The sequence below is a fragment of the Setaria viridis genome, chromosome 9 (genome assembly GCF_005286985.2).
Source record: "Setaria viridis chromosome 9, Setaria_viridis_v4.0, whole genome shotgun sequence".
Lineage (NCBI taxonomy): Eukaryota > Viridiplantae > Streptophyta > Magnoliopsida > Poales > Poaceae > Setaria > Setaria viridis.
The window spans coordinates 46,939,416-46,964,809 of record NC_048271.2 but is presented as its reverse complement, the minus strand read 5'-3'; the positions used below and the strand labels follow the sequence as shown (position 1 = coordinate 46,964,809).

At 47.9% G+C, this 25,394-nt stretch overlaps 5 protein-coding genes across 8 annotated transcripts; all 5 read left to right on the top strand.

The window, feature by feature from the left end:
- The first annotated feature begins 19 nt into the window (after nt 1-19).
- LOC117841055 (uncharacterized) lies at nt 20-3,268 on the top strand. The gene is made up of 6 exons (XM_034721623.2): nt 20-220; nt 307-448; nt 539-1,172; nt 1,385-2,180; nt 2,256-2,305; nt 2,895-3,268. Exons 1-6 carry the CDS (start codon nt 193-195, stop codon nt 2,901-2,903), a joined length of 1,659 nt encoding a protein of 552 aa, XP_034577514.1. The 5' UTR covers nt 20-192; the 3' UTR covers nt 2,904-3,268.
- A 4,625-nt stretch (nt 3,269-7,893) lies between these two features.
- Nucleotides 7,894-13,271, top strand: LOC117841056 (serine/threonine protein kinase OSK3). Of its 3 annotated transcripts, none has more exons than XM_034721625.1 (11): nt 7,894-8,076; nt 9,279-9,469; nt 9,612-9,796; nt 10,306-10,488; nt 10,578-10,709; nt 10,816-11,001; nt 11,448-11,537; nt 11,609-11,692; nt 11,817-11,957; nt 12,031-12,261; nt 12,749-13,271. In XM_034721625.1, exons 2-11 carry the CDS (start codon nt 9,286-9,288, stop codon nt 12,860-12,862), a joined length of 1,530 nt encoding a protein of 509 aa, XP_034577516.1. In that variant the 5' UTR covers nt 7,894-8,076; nt 9,279-9,285; the 3' UTR covers nt 12,863-13,271. The 3 variants fall into 3 exon arrangements, with proteins under 3 accessions (XP_034577516.1, XP_034577515.1, XP_034577517.1); XM_034721624.2 differs by having other exon boundaries at nt 7,903-8,081; XM_034721626.2 differs by lacking the exon at nt 7,894-8,076 and adding an exon at nt 8,222-8,442.
- A 1,772-nt stretch (nt 13,272-15,043) lies between these two features.
- On the top strand, nt 15,044-19,125 carry LOC117837844 (uncharacterized). Of its 2 annotated transcripts, none has more exons than XM_034717622.2 (2): nt 15,044-16,010; nt 18,605-19,125. In XM_034717622.2, the coding sequence occupies exon 1, from the start codon at nt 15,223-15,225 to the stop codon at nt 15,997-15,999; it is 777 nt and encodes a 258-aa protein (XP_034573513.1). In that variant the 5' UTR covers nt 15,044-15,222; the 3' UTR covers nt 16,000-16,010; nt 18,605-19,125. The 2 variants fall into 2 exon arrangements, with proteins under 2 accessions (XP_034573513.1, XP_034573512.1); XM_034717621.2 differs by having other exon boundaries at nt 15,047-16,019.
- A 705-nt stretch (nt 19,126-19,830) lies between these two features.
- On the top strand, nt 19,831-23,850 carry LOC117837843 (phosphoinositide phospholipase C 2). The gene is made up of 9 exons (XM_034717620.2): nt 19,831-20,541; nt 21,212-21,408; nt 21,554-21,689; nt 21,763-22,014; nt 22,107-22,336; nt 22,464-22,581; nt 22,965-23,117; nt 23,207-23,293; nt 23,421-23,850. Exons 1-9 carry the CDS (start codon nt 20,098-20,100, stop codon nt 23,709-23,711), a joined length of 1,908 nt encoding a protein of 635 aa, XP_034573511.1. The 5' UTR covers nt 19,831-20,097; the 3' UTR covers nt 23,712-23,850.
- Nucleotides 23,851-23,940: 90 nt separating this feature from the next.
- Nucleotides 23,941-25,046, top strand: LOC117837846 (rhodanese-like domain-containing protein 10). The gene is made up of 2 exons (XM_034717623.2): nt 23,941-24,545; nt 24,660-25,046. The coding sequence occupies exons 1-2, from the start codon at nt 24,088-24,090 to the stop codon at nt 24,850-24,852; spliced, it is 651 nt and encodes a 216-aa protein (XP_034573514.1). The 5' UTR covers nt 23,941-24,087; the 3' UTR covers nt 24,853-25,046.
- Nucleotides 25,047-25,394: the final 348 nt, after the last annotated feature.

The window sequence follows — 25,394 nt, the reverse complement described above, 5'->3', positions numbered from 1 at the left end:
TTTCCCCTCCTTCGGACAGGGGGAGCGGGCGGTTCAAAAAATTTCAAACCCACCAATCGGCCGACCCCAACGGCAACTCCCCATCTCCCCACTTTCAACTCGCCCCACGTCTCCGCGACCGCGACGCCGCCGTTTCATCAGCTCGTCGTCCCTCGATCGCTCCCACAAGGACACCGCACGCTCGCAGAGGCCATGGATCCCCACCCCACCCCCTTCCCAGGTAAGCGGCAACTCTCTCCCCAGAGTCCAGCGTCACATTCCCTAATTCTCGGTTCGATTCGGTGAGTTACTTCGCGAGATGCGCAGGGAAGCGCCGGCTGGCTGCCGCTCCCGCGCCGCTGGCGTTGAAGGCGGCGGCGCCCAAACCCAAGTCTATTGCCGCAGCGCGCGCGACGAGGATGGCCAAGAGGTCGCCGACGGGAAACGCCACCGCCGCCCCACAACCACGGCAAGGATTCGTTGTCTCTCGATTCACTCTAGATTTGTTGTTGTGTGCTCTCCGGTTCGTTGCTGAGGTCAGCCTCGTGTGCTTTTGTAGGCCGCCACGGCGCGCTTTTGGTACCACCAGGAGCAACAACGTCCCGGTCGAGAAGCCAGCTCCGCCGCTGCAGAAACCTTCGAAGGTATCGCCGCCGCCGCCGAAGAAGCCTTCTAAGCTGTCGCCGCCGCCGTTGCTCAAACCTTCGAAAACATCGCCACCAGCAGTGCAGAAGCCTTCTAAGCTGTCGCCACCAGCAACGCAGAAGCCTTCGAAGCTGTCGCCGCCGAATCCGGTCAGGGCGACGAAGCCGTCCAAGTTTGCCGCAAAGCCCCTGAAGAAAGTCGCCCCGGGTGCGGATCTGGAGGCGAAGGCCAAGAAGAGGAGCCAGCGAGTGAGCTTCCAGGAGGCTGAAGTGGGGGCGGCGGCCCCCAGGAGTGGAGAGAAGGCGAAAGCTTATGCTGACGACGCGGCTGGGCACACGCCGATGGTGGCTATGAGAGCCGCAGAGAAGCCAGCAAACGTTTTGGCTGCAGAGACGCCCTTCTTTAGCGCGCAGAATTGCAGCAGTTGCACGGTCGACCAGCTTGAGTCAGCTACATACTGGCTAGCCCAGATCCGTTTGGCTGAGTCTGTTGGGAAACACTGGGTTGCTGCAGCATTCTTTCGCCTTGCGTTTGAGTGCCAAGCTCAGGTGAGAGATAAACTATGCAGCAATTTTAAGTGATGGTTGCGTATGCATGTTAAATATTACCATTTTACTACTGCGATGTTTTATTTTTTGTGGTTTGTGCTTGTATAGCCAGTTCGTAGAAGCTTGACACCTGTGTATAATGTTATAGTTAAGTACTAATCCTGATGTCAATACTGCTCCTTTAAATAACACATTTGATTTTTTGTGGACAGCCAATTCACAGGATCCAAAGTGAGCTCCGGAGTTACGCAGTGCGCCATGAGAGTGCTGGCACTTTGACCCCTTTATTTGATGAGCTTCTCACTGCTCATGGCATGCCAGTGAACCAACCAAAGTTTGACGTTGATGGTTGTGAGAAGATAGATACGCCTATAGCAAATGCAGTAGACAAAAACACTGACACTGCCACACTTAAAGTAGATGAGTGCCTGGAATGTGACTCTGGTGACGATCTTATTGATGTGGGTGTCATCATTGCTGACAAGCATGATGAGGATGCCATGGACCAACCAGACTTTCAGAGGAAACTGGACGAAAGTTTTGAGTTTGATGACTCTGAGGCTGTGATTGTGGAGCAGTTCGATGAAGAAAACTTTGATCTATTGAAGAACATCGAGATTAAAGTTCCTTGTAGCAATGAATCAATCCAGCCAGCATGCAGATCCTCCACTGAAAAATTGAGCCCGAGAGAATCTGTAGTAGCAATGGATTCTTCTTCTGGACACCTCTCATTGGATAAGCTTTCAGAAAAATTGTCTCCCGGCATGGGGAGTTCATCCTCAAAGCGTTTATCTTCTGTTAGCTCTTTTGACAAGAAGTCTCCATTGTCGTCGGAGAGGCTAACATCTAGTTGCCCTTCTTATAAAAAGTCTGCTTTCACTAGAGACCTATCTTCAAAGCAGATGGTATCTGGAAGCCATTCTGATGTGAAGCCCAATGCTATTGCTGGAGTTCCTGATCATGAGAGCAAAGTGATTCAAGATGTGGCATCAGAGTGTCCTGCTTTATGTAAGTTAACATGTCCAGAACTTTCCATTTGACATTGCCGTTAAGATATGTTCTGATGGAGAGAGCAACTTGCAGTTTATCAGCTTGAGTCCAGAGGACCCGTGGATGCTGCTGCCAATTATGAGGTTTGTCCTGCTTCTTCTTTTTAGGTTCATAGCAAAGCTACTGTTGATGTGTTGCTGGCACCAGTGTTTATCGCTGATGGTGTTAGTATGACTGTTTCACAATTGAGGTGTGTAACTTTCATTATATTCGAGGGGATACTTGGACTTATTTTTACACAGAAAGAATTACTGAATGGATTTAGCTGTAACTTTAACACTGCTGTGCACAACTACCCATACACGCAACTTTTTTAAAAGTACCTTTGTAAGGATGGAAATGTATGTTTCAAAGAAACAAAATTACTGATAAAATAAAAAGAGTGGATTTTATGAGCACAAGTAGCTATAACTAACCTACAATTCTGACTTTCGCAAAGAAAACCCCTACAATTTTGACATCAATTTGCTAGTATCAAGCATGTCAGTAGCTGTTGTACTTAGCTACTGATCTTATAAATTTCTTCTATGTTATGGGCGATGCATTTATTCATTATGCAATCAAAAGAGCAGCTGATACTGGTATAATGCGAATAGCAGTCCCTATCTGTCTCTACTGAACAGTTGATGTTATCAACATGACAACTTGGAACTAATTTCGCATTCTTTACAGATGCATTAGCAACTGGAGCTGGAGTCATGTAGTGTGTGCTTGTACATGTAGTTCATTTTTAGTCTGGAGCTTTCTTTGTTTGCTTCCGTCTGGGAATAGGATCATCTGTGCGCTTGCCACCGGGTATGGTTTTCTTTAACCAGTCCAAGAACGTGATGTTGTGAACAAAGGTCGTCATTCTCAGATGACCTCTGGGGATTTTTCCCCCTTCCGTTTACTTCGTATGTTAGTATGCTTGCTTAGCATAACAGAGTTGTGGTCTCTATCTGTTTAACTTTAATGTGGGAATCATTGAAACCTTTGTGGTATCGACTTTGTTGTAATATGTGTCATTATCACTTGAAAAGTGCTACAATGCAAAACGTTGTCACTAAGCGCTAACTGTTGACTCTTTGTGGCTATTTGATCGAACCACATTAAAGAACTTGGAGAAGGTACGTGGAAAGAATCTTTGTTCGAGAGATTAGTTTCAACTGCTTCCAGTTTCTTTTCTCTGGCGTTGAAATTATGTACTGGGCATTCCGCAAACATTTGGTAAAAAGTATTTCGTTAGCCAAGGACCAATAGGTAAAAGCATGTGTGACGTCTTCGCTCCATATTGAGGGGTGTAAAGCAAACAAAATTATATGATACAATCTCTAGTCATAAAAACTTGTTGTCATTAAACTTCTATGGTCTTTTGATGCGTATTGAAGTGGTTGCCGCCGTGTATCACTTGTGGTCGCCATGGCGTGACACTATGATAAACATTACAGATGTAACAAATCATTGCTAAAAAAAACCGCCAACAGATAAATAATGTTACCAATTATATAATTCAGATTGTTATTCCGACTGCCATGGACCCAATCTGAACTATGTGCTCCTTGCTCGCTTGCTTCTCTTCTTTTTCTTCGCGGAAGTTAAGACCCACGAAAATGGTTGTTGCTCGGCATAACATTAGCAGCAGCAGGTATGCTTTCATCTTCCATCATCTCGTCATGCTCCACAACAAAAGAAAATGCACCGAGCTGCAAAGAAGTTCGTTTTGCAGCCACACTAGAATCTTCAGCACAAGGCTCTGAAGGGATCGCTCGTCTCATCGGTACCGATGCACCTGAAGAATGTGCATGGACAGCAAGTCCCTTTAACACAGGATTGCGCGGCTGCTTCTAGTCGCCCCTCTCCGACGTTAACAGCAAGCATCAATGGTTCGGAGTTCGCGGGCCCAAGGCTGATCATGAAGTAAACAACGTCCTCGTTGCTCAATCTCACTATGGGGGGAGCACTGAGCACCTTGTTCATCAAGCCCCTTGGTGGCGTCGTCGTCCCACACCTGTCGCAGACTCGCAGTAGATCAGTGTAACTCGAATCCGTGGCCAGGATCCTAGCAATATCTGCCTTGAAACACTTGCACCAATACTTCGAACCCGTCTCCCTCTTCGATACGGTGACCGTCCAACCACCATTGTCGTCAAGGTTAGACTCTCAACGAACCTGATCGCGCCATTGCTCAACGTAGCATCCCGAAATGAGAGAGGAGAGTACTGCGTGTCTATGCGAACTGAAGGACGAGGAGGGTGTTCATCACGGGGCGGCGCCACGGGCCACTGGAGCAGCCGCAGCACGGGGTCCTCGCCGAGCACGTTGCACTGCAGGACGCCACGGCAGAGGTCGACCCACGCCAGCGAGCTCCCTCCGGCGGCGATGGCCTTGCTAGGCTCATGCGTCGCCACCGCATCGCAGGTCGTCTCCCGGTCCTTGGAGATCCTGGCCACTTTGGAGCTCCACGACTGGGTCTCCGACGAGAACACGACGATCTCGTACTTGGTGTCAGGTTAATTAAACTGCGGGATAGGGAAGACCACGAAGTAGTGCTCGCCGGCGCCGGGCAGGATGCCGACCCGTTTGGGCGAGGCGACCTCTGGACAGGGCCCGGGATCAGGTGGAGCGACGGCTCCCCGGGGCCGGTCCTGTAGACGAAGTAATCGGTGGACGCCGCCCGACCGTCGCCGCGTAAGAAGGCGATGCGCATGAGCACGAGGCCGTCGGCGGCGTTGAGGATCTCGGGCCGGGGCTTCCGCTGAAGGCACGTCTGTTCAGGCCGGGGCAGTGCACGAGCCAGCGAGAGACCCCCGGCGGGTCGGCGAGGGAGAAGGACACCTGCACGGCGCGCCGGGCGCTCGTGAAGCCTGTGGCGGTGGTCGCGTAGCTCCGGTGGTAGCCGATCGACGAAAGTTCGTTCAGGAGAACCCACGTAGGGCCTCCGGGGAATCGGACGGGTGCGGCTACGACGGGGTCCGGCATGGCGCAAGAGCGGAAGTACGTGGGCGGTTGGACGACGGCAACACCAAACCAAGGTTGCCAGTTGCCACGGCGCGGGCACGGATTCATTCAGAGATTGTAAGAGGCTGCTTCCCATGTCCCGATTCCGACTCGATAAAAAGAAAAGGTTGGTTTTCCGACACCGGATCGATTTCTGGTGCTTGCGCGGGGGCATCGATCAGATGAGAAGGGAATCGCAAAGCTGCAAAAGTTGCTGCGATTCTGCTAAACCCCCAGCCCCTGGCTCGGCGCCGCCCGCCCAGCGCGCGGTTGGCATTGCAGTTGCAGCGCACGATCGACACGCTCCGCGACACACCCGCGCCGCGCGCGGGCGCCGGACCAGCGTCGCGGGCTCGCGGCGCGTGCTTGGGTGCCGGCTCGCGCGTCTTGGCGCCTGGCCAAGAGCAACTCCAAGAGAATACTAAAAAATTCTTTCCCAAAATTATGTATGGGGGTTCTCCTAAAAAAAATTTCCCCTAAAAATATATCAGTCCACAGCAGATCGCTAATAAATAACCCCTAATATTTCAAACACAGGCCACGTCATCGTATTGGGCCCATCGGAAGGGACGCGCGGGCGTGCGGGAATCAGGATTGGGGGAGGAACACCAACGCTAAAATATACGCGGTGGCAGGCTGTTTTTTAGCGTTGCTAAAAAATTGGGGAAGATTTAGGTGGATTGTTGGAGTTCATTTTTTCTCTCTTTTTTCCTAAAAAAAGGTATTGGGGTAAGATTAGCAGCTAGTTGCTCCAATTAGCTTGTTTCCTGCCGCGCGCGCGAGTTGGGGAGAGCGGCAGCGGCGGCCGTGGACGTGCGGAAGAAGCTGCGGGCGCATCCGGCCGCATCACACGTCAAGGTCCGGTCGGCCGTCAGACAAGCTGAAAAGCCAGGGACCGACACGAGTGGCCATGCTCGGCCGGGGTCGGGTGTTCAGCTAGCGCGGGTGCCGGGCCAGCGTCGCCGCGCGTGCTTGGGTATGGGTGCCGGCTCGCGTCTTGGAGCCTGGCCTGGCCAATTCGCTCGTTTCCTGCTGCCGTTGCCGCGCGCGCGAGATGGAGAGAGCGGCAGCCATGGGCGTGCGGCCGAAGTTACGGGCGCATCCGGCCGCGCGTCGCGTCAAGGTCGGCCGTCAGAATAGCTGGGGAGGCCAGGCCAAGCCCCGACCGGGACGAGCGCACGCGAGCCGTCTTGCACCGAACGCTAGCGGTGGACCGCCGTGAGGGCACATGGAAAGCAGAGAGCGTACGTGGCAGCGCCGCATCGTGCGGCTCGCGGTTCGCCGGTGAATATCGCCACGTGAAGACAGAAGGGAGCTAGCTTGGGGCGCGTGTACGGGTGTCCAGCCTCAAAGACGTCGCCGGCACGGCGGCGGGACCGTCGATATACGGAGCGGGGTAGATGACAGTCACAGATCGTGAGCGACAGCGACGGACAGCGACGAACCGTGAGGCAGATCTCGCGGCGATGATACTTCCAAAATTCGATGCGTTGCTTCCGTCGCCAACCAAGCCAATCACCTGCTTCTTTTGACTAACGAGGCCAGACGTCTCGTTCACTGCCTTTCTTTTAACCAACCGTCCGTGGTTCTGATTGGCACGTCAAATTCGCAAACAGCCGTATAGATGCTACCATTGTTTCTTTTCGTTGCTAAAAAGAATAAGTATCAGCTTTTGTTGTGTCGAGCAAAGAAAAAAAATAAAAAAACTAGGTGATGTTATACTTCAGAAAAGAGATTTTTTTTTTGAAATTAAGAAAAGAGAAATTCCACTCGCATGGTTGCACCTGCAAAAACCTCCTGGTCCTGGCACACCCCCACTTGCTACAGAATTGTTCCGTGCACACTACCAAAGTACACCAAGAAGGGGTAGCCTTTTTTTTTTTGAAAACAAGAACGGGTAGCCTATAATAAACTAGTACTACATCAGCGTCAAACCATACTCAATGTGTCTACTAATCCCTTCCAGAACTGTCATCTCCCAGCTTGGAACACTCATGTCACCGTATTATTTAAAGCCTGTCAGCAACGTGATATGGCCACAAAATGAGCACATCTCTAGCCTACCCAATCTCACGTCACTGACGCGAGGTTAAAATACTTTGATAACCCCACGTCTCCTCCGGCGGGCGCGATGACCACAAGTCCACGGCACAGCAGCAGCCAACTGCGCCGCTGTGCAAGTGCGCCAGCGCAAGGCAACGTGGGTTAACAAACCGGGGAAGCCAAGCCATCCAACATACACGCGCACGGGCGCACGGGGGCACGGCGCAAGCGCAAACGATCCACACGCCGTCCTCCTCGTCGGAAACAACCAACCCTCTCCGAGGCTCCGACGCCGCACCGCATCAGCGCCGTGTCAGCTCCCCCACCCCCGCCGGCGACCAAAAGCACCCCCCGACAAATGGCGCCCAGCCCCCCAGCCGTCCGGCCGTCCGTCCCACGGCCCACGCCATCCCTCCACCAGACGGACGCACGCGCACGAGAAAAGAAAACAAAAAAATTCGAGGGGAGCCAAAGAGGAGACGGGGGAAACCGGGAAAGCCAGAAGCAGCCAAACTGCCAAAACCCGGGCGCGACCGACCGAGCGCGCCGCCACGTCAGCGCGACGATGATCGTTCCGTTCCCCCGGTAACGCCGCCCCCCTCCTCTCGCATCGCCCTAAAACCGGCCGAGCGGGCGATTAAACTAAGCTAACACCGGGATAAAGCCTCCGCCCCCCGGAATCGGACCGAGGCCGGCAGTCCCCCCCATACGCCCAACCCCCAAAACCTCCCTCCGCTCTCGGCTCGTGGGTGCTCTCCCCGTCTCTCCTCCCACTCTCGCCCGCCCGCGCGCAGGAAGGTTGACCCCCCGTCGGGTGGCCGGCGAGCCTGGTGAGGTAAGGTAAGCGCGCTGCTGGCTGTGCTCGTGGATTTCCTGCTGGTGTCTGCAAGCTCTCCTGCTTCGATTCCTCTTCGGGTTCGGGAGTGGGCCGCTGGGTGCTGGGGGTGGGTTTGAGCTGCGGATCAAGGGGGGCTTGCTGTCGCATTCCCTTGGGGGAGGGCGAGGAGTTTCGTGGACTCGGAAGAGTAGATGAGGTGGGGGGAATTGAGCGGCGCTTGTGGTTTCGGGGATTTGATGGGCTGCTAGAGCAAGGCGGCGGCGGGTCTCCTCGGACGCAACGCCTAGTCTGCAAGGATGTCGTCTACTCCAGTTTCGCTCTCTCAGATCCTCCCGGGCTGATCTCTCGCCCGCTTGCTACAAGGTCAACCTCGAATCCTCGATCGATTGCTTGGATAGCTTGTCTATCGATTGTTCTGTCAGTCGATCTCACTTTTCCTCGGTTTTAGCTTCTGAGCTGAGATCTCGCTGGGTGAGGGATTCCGATTTATATCCCGGCTATTTCTTTTATGGATGGGACTGGTGCACAAGCTGCCTGTGTTGTGTGTCGTAGCTGATTGGTTACTTGGGCTGTGTTTGGTGTGCGGATTCTAGGCTCGGTATCTTGACACTAGTTAGCCATGCCATTATGCCAATTAGGTGCTGACATTTATTGATCGTTGTCTACGGGGTGAACAGGGTATGATGCCGCTGGTTGTTCATCAGTTGTGATGTTTAGGGTTCTTTTCAGCTTTTAAACCACCAGGATTCCATTTGTTGTTCATTTCTTTCCGCTGTCAAGCGAGTCCTAGTTGTAGTAAATAGTAATCTATTTTTGCACGACCTACGGGTGCAACACCATCCATGGACAAGATCAAGTGGCCAGGCACTGTAAAGGTTGTGGCAGTAATCTGGGATTCCATTCCGGGAGAGGATGGCCTAGAAGGCTTTGGGGATGACTTATGGTTAGGGTTTGGTTAAAGGGAGGACAGGATGGTGCAACCACTTGATGGTATTTGCTTTACCGTTAAATAAAATACTTTTGAGCATTTACGTACATAACAAAGTACAGTAATTTATGTTGTGGGGACCAATAGAAATACAGACTGCACTGAGTGTGATTTGTATTTGTGCCGGGCAAGGATCCTATTAAATACAAACTTATAGTTGTGCTAATTGATATATAGCAAACATAAAATCTCTTCGTTTTTTTAATGGCAGAGTGAAAATGGATGGAAGTGCTAGAGGGGGTGGGCATTCTGATGCATTAAGAAACTACAACCTGGGAAGAACATTAGGTATTGGTACATTTGGAAAAGTGAAGATCGCAGAGCATAAGCTTACAGGACATAGGGTTGCTATAAAGATCATTAACTGCCGCCAAATGAAAAATATGGAAATGGAGGAGAAAGGTATGCTTCCTTATACAGTTGATACCCCATTATTTTGCTGATAGCTTCTCTAGGAGCAAAGTTCAGCTTTGGATAGTGCTTTGAAACTAAAAGCTGGAGTTAATTTGATACTATTAAGACTCCCCATGTATCCTGTTTTCAGCAAAGAGAGAAATCAAGATATTGAAGTTGTTCATTCACCCCCATATCATCCGGCTTTATGAGGTCATTTACACACCTACAGATATATATGTTGTGATGGAATATTGTAAGTATGGTGAGCTGTTTGATTACATTGTTGAGAAAGGCAGATTACAGGAAGATGAAGCTCGTCGTATCTTCCAGCAGGTATTTGTCCTTCGCTTATTTATTTGCTTGTAGTGACATGTTTTTTTTGCATCACAGTAGGTATTTATCGTTAAAAGGGTTTTCCCTTGTTATTTTGCATCAGTGGAAATTGAATATTTATGGACACTCCATCCATTTCCTCATTTGTTTCTGTTGCATTTAATGTGGGCCTCATTTTGATTTGGTTATGATCCAAAGAGAAAAAAGAAAGGTTTAATAAACCATAATTATTTGGATTAGTTTGCCTTGCCTTTTTTTTAGCTTCTGACCTGTTACCATGTTGACTTGCAAGACTGGTGAGGTAATTGCTTTGTCTTTAGGGTGAGGTACTCTATTCAATCAGTTAACGCCTTTTCCTGAACTCTTGATTATCTTAGTATCATAATTTTGAATTATGACTGAAACGTTACATCATCCTGTGGGAGGATATGCCGGTTAGAATATTCTAGCTTTTTTATTTGTATTTTCAAGTTTTTTCTTATTAGTTTTTTTCCATGTGCACTTAACAGATCATATCTGGTGTGGAATACTGCCATAGAAACATGGTTGTCCATCGTGACCTAAAGCCAGAAAACTTGTTACTTGACTCAAAGTATAATGTAAAACTTGCGGACTTTGGCTTGAGCAATGTCATGCATGATGGTCATTTTTTGAAGACTAGCTGTGGGAGTCCAAACTACGCTGCTCCTGAGGTATTTTATGCTTATCACAGTAATTTGTTGATCTATTTTCCTGCTTTTTTGCACACCATGTTTTATGATACATATGGGTATCTTTGCAGGTAATATCTGGTAAATTATATGCTGGACCTGAGGTTGATGTATGGAGTTGTGGAGTGATCCTTTATGCACTTCTTTGTGGAACTCTTCCATTTGATGATGAGAATATTCCCAACCTGTTCAAAAAGATTAAGGTGAGAAAGAACTTACATGGACTACTACCTTGCAACAAGTAGATTTTCTTTTCTTCTTGTTTTTTTTGGAGATTGATCCCCCTCCCCCTGGTTTTACGTGTTTCAGGGAGGTATCTACACTCTTCCAAGTCATTTGTCTGCTTTAGCTAGGGATTTGATCCCAAGAATGCTCGTTGTTGAGCCTATGAAGAGAATCACAATTCGTGAAATTCGGGAGCATCAATGGTTCCAGAATCGCCTTCCTCGTTACTTGGCAGTGCCTCCACCAGACACGACGCAGCAAGCCAAAATGGTATATCCTCTTTCACATTTAAGTGGTTATGCCGCTATTGTATGATTGTATTCAAATGTTTCTAATTTTGTCCACTAATACGTAAGAAAACGTATTGAAGACTGTTCATATCAGAAAATCATCTACTATAGTTTTTGCGCAAAAAATATTTTTATAAGCATATGTAGTATCTTGTGAACATAATATTGTATAGATCAATAGTCAGAAGTTATATCTCAGAGTAATTCCTTACTGCAAGTAGTTTGTACTGTAGCACCAACCACCAACATGTATATTCTATTGAGTGCATAAGTGGTACACACTAAATTTTTCTTGCAGTGTCACTTTTTAATGCATGTTGAGGGATATTAAGGCATTTCTGTTTAATTGACTTTACAGTAACTAGTCCCTATCATTCTTCTCCTGACAATGCTGTAACATTTTCCTACAACGGTCATTTTCTGAAGATTGATGAGGATACACTTCGAGATGTTGTTAATATGGGATTTAACAAGGACCATGTGTGCGAATCACTGTGCAGCAGACTTCAAAATGAGGTATGGGCTTGCAATGTGAGCCTTATGTTTCATTTTAGTGAGTTGGCTACTGATATTTGCAAAATTTCCAGGCAACAGTTGCATATTATTTACTATTGGACAATCGGTTTAAAGCAACCAGTGGCTATCTTGGGGCAGATTATCAAGAATCAATGGTCAGTACACATTTACATGATTACATCTGGGGTCATTAAACAAAATAGATAGCGGGGATTTATTTGATTTATTGACGATTTTAGCGCTATTGAATGTCGAATGCCTGAATGGTTGCTTCTCCAGGATAGGAATTTAAATCAGCTGGCATCATCCGAATCAACTAGTTCTGGTGTGAGGAATTATGTTCCAGGAAGCACAGATCCTCATAGCAACGGCCTGCGGACACATTATCCAGTTGAAAGAAAATGGGCACTTGGACTTCAGGTCTTGCATGCAGTTCATTTTGCTTTGCTTTGTACAACCTAGCACTTGTATTAATGTATCATTTAACCAACAGTCTCGGGCCCACCCACGTGAAATAATGATTGAGGTCCTAAAAGCACTTCAAGAATTAAATGTCAGCTGGAAGAAGAATGGACACTACAACATGAAATGCAGATGGTGTCCGGAGTTTTCAGAAGCCCATGATATGTTAGATTCCAGTAACAGCTTTCTTGGTGACTCTACCATCATGGATAATGATGATGCAAATGGAAGGCTACCTGCTGTGATCAAATTTGAAATCCAGGTATGTAGTAGCTTGTTACACTAACTGGACTTTGTTCAATAAATTGTGTGTTTTTAACCCGGTCTTGCTGACTTGTTCAATCATGTGTTTGAATCATTGTTGGAGTGTGGACAGAGCAATGGATTCTCAAATTTTTTTCAATCATGTGTTTTGAATCATCATTAGCAACAAGTAAAACTATGTGTTTTCAAGCCACCTTAGTTCTTTCCTTGTTTTCTAAAAAAGGAATTTCTAATACATATTGTTGTGTTTCCAGCCTGTAAACGTTCAGCACATGAGTCTGCTATTTCTAACAAGTATCCCTGGTGCCATTCTGATCAAACAAACTTTCATTTTGTGCACCAGTCTACCATATGCCCATATATTACACCTATCTTGGACCAGCAGCCTATTAATTCACTTGAAATGCCACATTTTGTTCTCTTATTATAATACGCTCTTTGGTGATGCATCTGCTGCCTGCTGACATTGTTTTCTTCTTCATCAGCTTTACAAGACGAGGGATGAGAAATACCTCCTCGATATGCAGAGAGTTACTGGACCTCAGCTCCTCTTCCTGGACTTTTGTGCGGCCTTCCTTACCAAGCTTAGGGTTCTATAGTGCTCTGTTTCTCTTCAGAGTGGCGAATAACTAAACTTAGGGCTCTGCCGTGTGAGTTTTTTCACTGCAGTAATGAATAAACTACAGCTTGTAAATAGAAATAGGAACCTTTGCGCCTTTTTCATGTCTTTGGACAGCAGAACGTGTTGTTTGAGTGACTGGTCTTGTGTTATGCCCAAAGGTTGGCAGTTAACTTGTTATAGATATATAGATATACATAGGTTTAGTATAACTGTCTGGGGAGAAATTGCTTTTTAAGCAAGCTGTGGGCTGTGGCATCGCAGATGGCAATGCTGCAGTATAAAGCTCTTGTGAAAAATGCAAGATCCAGCTTCTGTTCACCTTACTACATAGCTATCCTCCGATGTACTTGAATTTTTTGCAATTGCTAATGTTTTCTTGATAGCCAGAGACATCTGCAAAAGTATCATGCTTCTTGACTTACCTTCTGTAACTAAATTGATATACGAAACAACGTTGCGCTTGAAAATTTTGCAGTTGCTAATATTTTCTTGACAACCACCGAGACACATCTGTAAAAATGGGTCTGTTCGCTTCAGCTTATAAGCCGGCTGAAAAGCTGAAATGGCTGATTTGTTGTAAGAGGAAAATACTGTGTTTGATGGCTGATAAAGCTGAAACTAACAAGCAATATCATGCTATGCCCTCCGTTTGTACATACACGCTGTTTAGGATAAGTTAATTAATTTACGTTTAAACTAATCACTTTGTCCCAAAAGTTATAAGACTAGTACTTGACTTACCTTTTGTAACTAAATTGATGTATTGTAATACTCTTTTTTTTTGCGAGACATTATAATACTCTTGACAATGATACTACGTCACTTATTTGTGAACAATTGAAATACTTATGATTAGCAAATAAATCGTTTGAACTCGATTTCTTTTTTTCATTAGAAAATGTAAAGAGGATTTCTTTTTGGACGAGGTAAAGAGAGGAAAACGTTCCAGTTTCCACCGCCGTGCTGACGCCAGCCCCGGCCTCATTTAACGTGACAGTGTGTCAAGCAGGAACAGGACCGGCTGACCGGGTTTGGAGTTGAAGTTCTGGGAGGCAAGAGGCGTCGGGCGTGTCACTAGCTGGGCATACGCGATTTGTAACACGTGGCAGCACATGAACGGCCACTGGCATCAACCACTCGGTCGGTGTGTTTACACCGTTTACACCTCCATCTTAGCGGATAAAACATGTCCATCTAAATTCGAGTTACGAAGTGCGGTAACGAACTTGAAAGTTACGTGCGTTTATTCATTCATAACGAGTTCCATTATCACATTTTCATAATAAAATATTAGAATCACGTACAAATTCATCTCGTCCAGCTGTATATCTATATTTTTAAAACTGTAAAAAAAACACGACAACCATTTTTTTACGATCCTTTGAAAAGAAGATATCGTACAAACTAGAAGACTCAGCTCTTCAAATTCAACGAAACAACCTTTTTCAACTTGGTAGTAAGTCCACTCGATAGAGTGCTAACCATTAGCATTGTAGCATCGAGTATTTTCCCTAAAATGCACTTACTATCTACCTTCAATCTCCGACAAGCCATAATGAGATGATGTCATGTCTACCAGTCATTTGCAGAGTCGAAGACTTTATGAATCTCTTCAGTAAGGGCAGCTCCAGTGTTGTGCCAACTGTTGCTGTTCACGGGAAATGAATGAAACTAATGTCCGATACCTCCAACGCAAACATCGATTGGTGGGACTCTTTTTGCAGTAAAAAGAAATATTAGTCTTCATGCATGTCCTATGCTCGCACAAACGGAGAAAAGTCTTATGCTTGCCTCCCTCCCTCCACCATGTGCTAGATAACGTATTTTCTTCATCAGAGTTCGAATGCTATTTGGAAGTTGATTTCTATTCTGACACATAGCATTCAACCTTCACCACATGCTCTATTAGTTTGTTTCCCCGCCACACCGTCATGATTCGACTGTTTTGCACACTGAAGTTGCCCTAAGTATAGTTGCATATATGTTTTAGATTAGCATACATCTCGAAAAGAGTGTGTAGAGTGTGGTGTTGTGTACGGATACATCTTGTAATTGTGTTCGAGACATAGGAAAAAGAACTGAATTCAGACTATCGGATCCTTTCCACCAAAGCAACATACTCACGCATTTACCCCTTTGCTTAACCACGAAACGCGCAAAAAAAAAAAAACACGGAAAAGCAAAACCCGAAAGCCGCAAGAAAGATAGCGCGATTCCTCCCTCGAATCCCCGACGACCTCCCTCCTCTCGAAGGCCAAAACCCAACTCCACGATCTCCCGCAACATCCCAGATCTCTAACCCTCACCGCCGCCGCTTTCTCCCCGATCGCCGCGGCCATGGCGAAGGAGTTCCCCGTGCCTCCGGTGGTCTTCACGCCGTCCACCCCGACGCACCGCCGCCATCCTGCCCCGGGCATGGGGGCCTCCCCTCCGCCCGCGTTCGCGCCGCCGCGCCCCTCCACCTCGTCCGCTGCCAACCCGCTCCCCTTCATGTCGTTCGACGTCTCCGCTGCCGCGGCCTCCTCCTCCTCCGCGCCGCCCCTCTTCGCGGGGCCCATGGGCGTCGGCGGCTCCGGCGCATCCTTCGAGGACGAGCCGCCTCTCCTCGAGGAGCTCGGCATCAACACGCGCCAGATCTGGCGGAAGACGATCTCCATCCTCCACCCGCTCCGCTCGGCCGACCCCTCGCTCCACGCCGACGCCGACCTCTCGGGCCCGTTCCTCTTCCTCCTCTCTTTTGGACTCTTCCAGCTCCTCGCGGGGAAGTTTCACTTCGGGATCGTGCTCGGCTGGGTCACCGTCGCATCCCTCTTCCTCTACTTCGTCTTCTCCATGCTGTCGGGCGGCCGCCGCGGGGACCTCGATCTGTACCGGTGCGTCAGCCTCGTCGGATACTGCATGCTGCCCATGGTCATATTCTCCGCGGTCTCCCTCTTCCTGCCGCGGGGCGGCGGACTTATATTTGGAGTGGGGATGGCGTTCGTGTTATGGTCCACCAGGGTCTGCACCAGGCTGCTCGCAGAGCTTGCATCTAGCGGCGACGAGCATAGGGGCCTCATTGCCTATGCGTGCTGGCTCGTGTACATGCTGTTCTCGCTGCTCGTCATCTTCTGATACCGTTTATGGTATGGAAGGTATGCTTGAAAACTTTGCTAGACCATGCTGATATTTAATTTGATCATTGTTGCTAAGCACTAAGAGCAAATATTTAGCCCTACAATCTTGGTTTAACAATTTGAGTTCCTAAAGACACCCCTACATAAAGATGAGTTAGTTGAGGCTCATAGAAGACCAAGTTGGATGGATGCTTACTGTGTTTATCTCATTTGAATTAACCAGTCTTATCGTTTCTCCATGATATTGGTTTTGTTTCCGCCATGATTATAACTGAAAAGTGATTATGCGGTACCATGATTAATGCAGCCTTGTCTACTCTTTGCAGTATCTGTAAGATGTTTGTCGTTACTAGGTAGGCACCACCCACCACACTTCACTTGATAATGTTGAACATATTTAACTTATATTTGGAAGACCTGCATCTTCTGCTTACTTTCCATAATCGATTAGTGGGTGCTTGGAAATTTACCCGACAACATTTGTGCATGTGAGAACAAAATGCCATTACGATTATACATCTAACTGATAATGAGAAGAGACCTGCAAACACATGCCTTACAAGATAAGTTGGGGCTCTGAATTGTAGGTGTAATCCTTTTTTGGTTGCCCATAGATATACAAGGTAGCTTATTCTTTCCATTGGTCTGATTGCTGATGAAGTATAATTCGTCTAGATATAAATGTTTATGTGCCTATTGGAACTAGGAAATGTTGTATGTTAGCTGGCGATATTTCCTACAGAAATTGAAAACTCTTTACATGCTATTGGAGTGCTGGTCCAGTTTTCTAGTCTTACAAGCTGTGCAGCATCAAATAATACTTAAAAAATGTCATTCGAATGAAAGCGATAGTTATCAGTTTTGCGCTAGTGCTCACATGATATAGGCGGTAATTCTTCTGTTCCTTTTGGTGTATTGCAAGTATCATTTAGAGCTGGAAACAAATTGTTGATAAATGCACCAAGTTATGTTAAATCTAATGACAAATTGAAGATGCTTCCTTGAGTCAGCTGGGTAGGTTTGGCTATTCCTGAAAAGTAGTCAGCTGTTTGCGCAAGTCACCTTCTTTAGGCTCCAAGTCACCTTCTTTTAAGCTCCACTGGACAACACGGCATTCTCGTTCTATAGGCTGGACATACTCGTGATAGTTCCCCAGAATCCAATAAATCCACTTAGGTCTACATTGCTGTGATATTGTTCTATGGAAGCTGGTGGGCTGCTTCTAACGCATAGTTCTTTGTACTGGCATGGTCCCACCTTTTTTTTTTTGATTGGAGCATCAAACAGCGCAACCTTGTTCTACTTGACTAAGCCAGTGCTCATCCAAGGAGGGAGTTTGCTTTACCCAACTCCCATTTTGATAAAAAAGGCAAAAAAGCTCTGACTCTAAGGCATGCAAAGTTCCTTTAGCATGAAGGGCCTTTAACATAATTCTTTGGATATCCTTTTATTTCATCAATAGACTATTTATGTCGATGGTGAAGATACTTAGGATCTGTATATGCAGCTATTCAAGTTGGTACCTCTATATTTAGAGTTGAAGAGCCACATCTCCCTCATTCATTATGAATGGACCAAAAGTTTACAAAACGTTTAAGATTTTGTAACCTTGGTTTCCTCTAGATTAAACATCTTCAGACACAAGTCTTTGCTGGGAAAAGCACCAGGATTAGATGACTACAGTCCTATTAGCATACAACGGCAACATTTTCCTTACATGTTTCTCCTCAAATCTCATTGGCTCATTTAGCTCCATTCTTGCAGATACCCTTCCTGACTTCCTCTCCCAGTTGTTCCTGCCTCCTGGCATCTTCTGCTTCTTTGCAACTCCATGTCACAGTTCTTCCTGGTAGTAGCCTTAGTGTTGATCGGCGTACACTTTTAACTTCCCAATGAAATTGCCCAGCTCTTTAGAACAAGGCCTTGGGGGGAGTCTCCTCCCATTGTCGTGTTAGTTTTCCCAGCCCCTCATTGTCTCTGGGCACAGGATTCCCCATCTTCTCAGCATCATCAGGCTCCAGACCTTGTCCATACCCATCCGAGATATTCTCAGAAAACACAGATTGTTTCTCAGTTTCCATAAAAACCATACATAGAATGTGTTTGGATCCATTTTTCTCTGTTCATGTTTTTGATAGAGGAATCCATGCTTGCTTTGTCCATTATGGATCTCAGGCTAGGTTGCATGTACTTGTTTGATGGTAAGTAGATGAGTTTGGTGATGAGATACTTCAGATAAACTCATTTACTAACATAGGCAGTTCTTTTGGAGAAACCATTGCTTTTAACTGATTCTTGAAGCCAACATAACTTCAACCTACCTGAACTCCAGAATTTGTTTTCAGTGGCTTATTTGTCTTCTCTTTTGCCTAAGATAACTGAAATGTCTTTATTCACTCTTCTTGCATGAAATGTTACACTTCACAAGTCAAAGTGTCCTTCAAGAAGGAATTTTCTTCTATGTTGTTGTGTACTTGTGTTGCAATTTTGAGAATGATAAAAACTTTATATTGCTTTGTACTCTTTCCCTTGTTACTTTGTAAATTACAAGTATACAACAAATGTGCAGAGTTGTAAACTGTGTTTCTCTCCTTTCTGTGCAGATAATGTTCGGAATTTGTTTGGTGGATGGAGTGGACTGCCTTTTAACCAGTCAGTCACTGGAGTGTTTTTGCTGTGACCTTGCAGAACTACTTATGATCTGGCCAGTGGGGAAATGTCCTGTAATGTCCTGAAATGTCCAGTGGGCATGGTGGGTGCTCAGTGTAGATCTTGGTAAAGAAAAGGAAGTAATTAGGTTTTGCCGAAGTATTATTGGTGGAAATCTGACTTTCTAAAGTGAGCTGTCGTGGTCTGTGCAAAATTTTCATTGTGATTACTTACCACGACTGGTTTATTTAGGATCACCATGCTTAGTTTCCTTTATGTTCACTGTTCAATTTTTAGCGTTGCAATTTATAAGAAATTGTTCAATATTTAGGTATGTGTGCTAATTACTGGTTCAAAAATCAGAGGAAGGCTAGCTTTATCTCTTGTTACAAGTCGGCCCTTGAGTTCGTGTTGTTGGGTAGTTCTATTTGCTACTATTTGCATTTGTGCTATTGCATGATTAGCCTTTTCATCATTTCTGAATCATATGTGAAAATATGTGCTATTATTTTATTCGTAAAAAGGAAGGACGTTGTCATTAAATCAGCTTGATGGTCAGATGGCATTCCCTAAAATTCTTCCCCGGTGTCACACTCTGCTTTTTCCTCAGCCGCCAAGTATATTTGATTTTCTGTTCATCCTGATTATCTAGCGGTGATGCTATAATTTCAATCACGCTATACTGTTGTGCTGCTTGGCACGAGCCATGCCTAACGCCCCTGGGTTCGTCTTTAAGAGTATCACCGGAACTTGCTTCAACAAATCATCCTTCGAAGACGATCGATACAAGGGAGCTACATGGACCTCTAGGTTTGTGTTTCCAACTCCAGGAACATTTCCAGTGTGAACTGCAATCCTGTTCATTTCCAGTGTGAACTGCAATCCTGGTTGCACAATGAAAGAATGCGCAATGCGAGACTGCAGACCGTGGCAGACGACGTTTGCAAGGTTTGCAGCAGAAAAGTTCGAACGTCCGGCATCCGACACGAACCACGCGCCTCACCGCACTGGAGGCTTCAGTTCACGATGCGGATGCGAGCCCCGGGAAACGAGGGCCTGGCGAGAGAGGTCACGCATCCCCACGATTCCACGAATGCCGTGGTGGTTGGTTCACCTTTGGGCTTTGGGCATCTCGTTTGTTCCAAAGTTTGGTTCCAACGATGCCCCACGATTCCACGACGTTTGTTCCGAAGTTTTGTTTGGGGGCATCTCGTCGCTTCCACGGCGGCCGTGGCGGAACAAAAACGTGAACGCCGCCTGCTCAGGCGCTCATCAGCACAGATGCACGCACACCTGCCGCATTTAGAGAAGAATCAACGGGCGGGGGTGGGTACTTAACCAGCCGGCAGTTCCTCGAAATTAGTAGACGCCGCGCCGCTCTCCCTGTTCCTCCCCCTCCGCACGCCCGTCCACCCACCGGATCGCCCTGAAACCTCGCGGCGCGAAAATGCCCAAACGAGACAAAGGAGCTCCAGCTCCCCCGCGCGCCTCCCCACCCCACACACCTCCGTCGGGGACGGAGAGCGAGGCCGAGGCCGAGGAGGGGGCAGGCGAGGCGGGGGCGTCGTCGTCCACCGCGGAGATGGGGACGTACAAGTGCTGCATCTTCTTCACGCGCCACTTCGCGCTCGGCGACACCGCCACGCCCGAGGACGTGCGCGCGCTCTTCTCCCGCTTCGCCGCCGGGTCGCCCTACATGGGCCCCGACGACCTCCGCCGCTACCTCGCCGCCTGGGGAGGGGCCGACGGCGAGGTCGCGGAGCAGGTCGTCGACCGGGTCCTCCTGGACCGCAGCCGCACCCCGCGCTTCGGGAGGCCGGCGCTCACCGTCGACGACTTCATGCACTTCCTCTTCTCCGAGGAACTCAACCCGCCCCTCCGCCATTCCAAGGTAAAGCCACCCTCAAGCTGCTCCTCGAGCCCCAGCCCAAATGCGGCCTTGATTCAATGTTGCCTGCGTGTATTGCTGCGATTGATTGCTGCTTGGGAGGCTCCATTCGGGGACGGATTACGCAATGTGGGAGGCCGCATTCGGTAACGGATTAGGTCAAATTAGTTGCATTTCCTGATCGCGTAGGGGATTTGCGAGCTGCTCCTCATGGATCACAAAGGTGGCTTGCGAATGTGAACTGCTCCTTGTATAATGCGTGCCATTTCAACATTTGCGGCCATTGTTCAATCACATAATCAGATTGTTTTGTCATGCTTAGCTTGGTAGCTTCATAGGCTTGTCGTTGGGATTTCGCGGTGACTTTTCTATCAATGAATTAATACAGGTTTAATGTTGTGCCATTGCCTTTGCTATTGTTGTGTCGGGACACATCATTCTTAGCAAGCTGGTAGCTGAATGATGATACAATGCTTTGACTTTGGTTGATCCATAACAGCTCTGAAGATTGTAGATTGAATGGATTGTTAGGTGTCTTTCACAGTCAAAGAAAAGTTCTTTTGGCCATTATCTTCTGTGGCTAGCACGTGAAGCTCCATTATTGATCTGCAATTTTAATGGTCCCGTATGCACTCTGTGAACTGTTTGATATTAAATACCTTTCTTTTTCCAGGTCCATCAGGACATGAACGCACCGCTATCGCACTATTTTATATACACTGGACACAACTCGTATCTGACCGGTAATCAACTCAGCAGTGACTGCAGTGATGCTCCCATCATCAAGGCACTGCAAATAGGTGTTCGTGTAATTGAATTGGACATATGGCCAAATTCTTCTAAAGATGACATTGACGTTCTCCATGGAAGGTATATATATTTGCACATGTTGTTGCTTGGTGCTCCATTCATGAAGAGATTTTTGCACATCATCTTGTTGAACATTATATCTATACTAAAATTGAAGCTGCCATGAGATGTGCTGTAACTTCATTTACCTTTTCACTCTTGGTAGGACACTGACTGCCCCAGTATCACTTATCAAATGCTTGAGATCCATCAAAGAATATGCTTTTGTGGCATCTCCCTATCCTGTTATTATAACATTCGAAGACCACCTCACACCTGATCTTCAGGCGAAAGTAGCTAAGGTAACTGTATTTCTCTGAATGGTTAATGTATGGTATGTGATTCTAGTGTAGCTACTTCTGAAATTTTGTATAGATGGTCCTTGAAGTGTTTGGAGACATCCTATATTACCCTGAATCAAAACATCTTCAAGAATTTCCTTCACCTGAAGCTCTAAAGGGGCGTGTCCTGCTCTCAACTAAACCCCCAAAGGAGTACCTTGAAGCAAACAGCGGTACCATGAAGGATAGAGAAATTGAATCCCAGTTTAAAAAGGGAGAAAAGGAAGAAGCAGCATGGGGAGTAGAAGTTCCAGATATTCAGGATGAGATGCAAGTTGCCGACAGGGTACTGATCTTAAATTCTGCTACATTTTACCTTTTGTTTTCTTAGTCAGCAATTTCTCCCTATCAATATTTTACTAAATGGTGCTCAAGCAGCATGATGATGATCTATTATATCGCGGAAGAGGTCTGGATGATGATGATAAGCAGAAAACAAGCAAGCATGTGGCAACAGAGTATAAACACCTGATTACTATCAAGGCAGGAAAGCCAAAGGGTCCTCTTGTGGATGCCTTAAAGAATGACCCTGACAAAGTTAGGCGCCTCAGTTTGAGTGAGCAAGAACTTGCAAAAGTGGCAGCAAATCATGGTCCCAACATTGTGAGGTTCGTTTACTCAATACATTTTCATTGTTCAGCAAATGTTGGAGGAGAGACGATAATGGTGTGGTCAGTCCTTGGTTGCCTACTTTTGTTCTCTTACTGAAGTGCACTTTCTGTTTGTTCCAAGCAGCTTCACACATAGAAATATGCTGAGAATATATCCAAAGGGAACCCGCTTCAATTCATCCAACTATAATCCATTTCTTGGCTGGGTGCATGGTGCTCAAATGGTGGCATTCAATATGCAGGTCTGATTGCAATCTGAGCAATATATTGTGGCCTCGTTGAACTCCAATAGTTCCTGGATTTCCTGTATGTGATTTGGATCAAGATTCACCTCGCCAAATTTGCACTGTAGTCATGTTTTTAGTCAAGATCCAACTTACCACTGTGGTCGTGTGTTGGTTGCTCGGTTGTCTCATGATTGGGGCGTATCTGTGCTGTCTTTTTAGCAAATCATTCGAAGGAACCCTGATTATTGAGTTTGGTGCTGTAACATAAGTAGAATGCAGGAATTAATTGTGCTATGTATTTTCCCTTTGCTTATGCTGTTAAGCAGTCATTAATTGTGCAGAAGCTGTCTAATGTCATGATGACATATAATTTTTTCCCTCCATCTTTTTTCCTCCAGGGATATGGAAGAGCACTTTGGTTAATGCATGGTTTTTACAAAGCCAACGGTGGCTGCGGTTATGTGAAGAAACCTGATTTCTTGATGCAAACTTGTCCAGACGGAAAGGTGTTTGATCCCAAGGCAGATTTACCGGTCAAGGCAACATTGAAGGTAGATGCCATGCTGCTTCTTTTTGCGAGGTGCTTCTTTTTAGCTCTCTGTGGGTCTCAGAAATGGGTTGATCTGGTACTGGTGTGCAGGTCAAGGTGTACATGGGCGAAGGTTGGCACAAAGACTTCAAGCAGACACACTTCGACACATACTCACCTCCAGATTTCTATGTAAAGGTCTGCTCACTCCTTGAGCTCATGCCAATGTTTGAAAGCTCGCGACCCCTATTGATCATCCGAAAGACAGTCGCATCACCCTGAAGCTTAAAGAGGCATTGCTAATTCGGTTCTGGTTCACCAATAGGTTGGCATTGCCGGAGTTCCATTAGACTCGGTGATGAGGAAGACGAAAGCCGTGGAGGACAACTGGGTCCCCGTGTGGGAGGAGGAGTTCGCCTTCCCGCTGACCGTCCCTGAGATCGCGGTGCTCCGCGTGGAGGTGCACGAGCAGGATGTGAGCGAGGACGACTTCGGCGGGCAGACGGCGCTGCCGGTGGAGGAGCTGCGGCCGGGGATCCGCGCCGTCCCGCTGTTCGACCACAAGGGGCACAAGTTCAAGAGCGTCAAGCTCCTCATGCGCTTCGAGTTCACCTAGCGCGCCCGTAGCAGAGAACGGGCATGCTGCCCATGTCTATCGAATGTCGATCGATGTTTGTTTGCATTAGGAATCGATTTTTTTTTTTACTGTTAGGAGGATCTAGTATGCTTGTTATGTATCTCTCCGTTGCCGCTAACGCGCCTTTAGCCCGTCGAGATGCGGGACAAATCAAACGCGCCGGAGATCTCGTCAGGCTCCGCCTCATCTGTTTGGACGAATCGTGCGGCCAGGAGCTGTTGTGAGTTAGTGACCCGTGTACCAACGGCGCGGATTGGGCCGAGAAAATCGTGTGGATAAGTGTGACCTGGCAACGTATGCGAGTGAGGACTCGGGCCTGAACTGAGAAGCAGCAGCCAAGCAGCCGCCGGTGGCCATGGCGATGATGGGTGCTGCTGCGGCGGCATCCACCTGCTGCATCAGGTCGTGCGCCTCCCCTAGCCTGTCTCGCTCGCGCGTCAGGGCGCAGGCGACGTCGTGGGCCGGGGGCGCCGAGGCGCTGGTGCGGTCGGGCGCAGTGAAGGCCGTCCGGCCCAAGGACGCGGCGGAGGCGCTGGGCGCGGAGGGGTTCCGTCTGCTGGACGTGCGGCCGCCGTGGGAGCTCGCCCGCGCCAGCGTGCGGGGCTCGGCGCACGTGCCGCTGTTCGTGGGGGACGACGACATGGGCCCCGTGACGCTGCTCAAGAAGTGGGTCCACTTCGGCTACATCGGGCTCTGGACCGGCCAGGCCTTCACCAAGATGAACCACCGCTTCGTCGACGACGTCGCCGCCGCCGTCGCCGGCGACGGCGGCAAGGACGCCAAGCTTCTCGTCGCCTGCGGCGAAGGCCTCAGGTCAATAAGATTGATTGATTATAGTAACAAGCATGAGATAAAGGGTGCGAGTTTGTTGGCCTCCTGCTTGGTAGTAACAAAAGCTATCCTGTTGTTTATTGTGTTGGTTCGAAGGTCGTTGATCGCGGTGAGGATGCTGCACGACGATGGGTACAGGAACCTGGCATGGCTCGCCGGCGGGTTCAGCAAGTCCGCTGACGGCGACTTCCCGGGCGTGGAGGGGGAGAGCAAGCTTCAGTACGCCACCATCGGGGGCGTGTCCTACATCTTCCTCCAGATCCTGCTGCTGCTGGGGGTGGTGAAATGATCCGCGAGCGGCGAGCCAGGCGCCTGCACAGTGGCACGGAGCCACGGAGCGCAGCCGCACACTGTACTCTCCCCCCATGTCTCTCATCTCCCTAGGCCTTTCGATCCGATCTCCTCTTTGCTTCGGTTTGCTAGTACCAAATGTACTTCGAATCTCTGGTTGTAGAATAGATAGCAGCAACTGAGTTTGTCGCAGCTGGACTTCTCACGTTGGCGCGACGAAGAATTTGTGCACGACGCATCCAGCGATACAGACTAGTGGTCGTACATTACTTTTTTTTGCGAAGGCGTACATTACTTTTACCTTTATTATATGCATCAGCGGATACTACTAGTTTACTACTACCTGTTTAGACTAATGGGCCGAGCCAACCGGCTTGTTTGTGGTTTGAGCGGGCTGATGTATATATATAAGCCCATGGTCTAAAATATGGTCAGGACCGCCGTAGCCCACTGGGAAGCTCACCACCGCGGCTGTCGGCGTTACGGCGGGGATCGGGGGGACGACGAGGCCGGCGGCAACACCGGCTTATTGGCCCACCC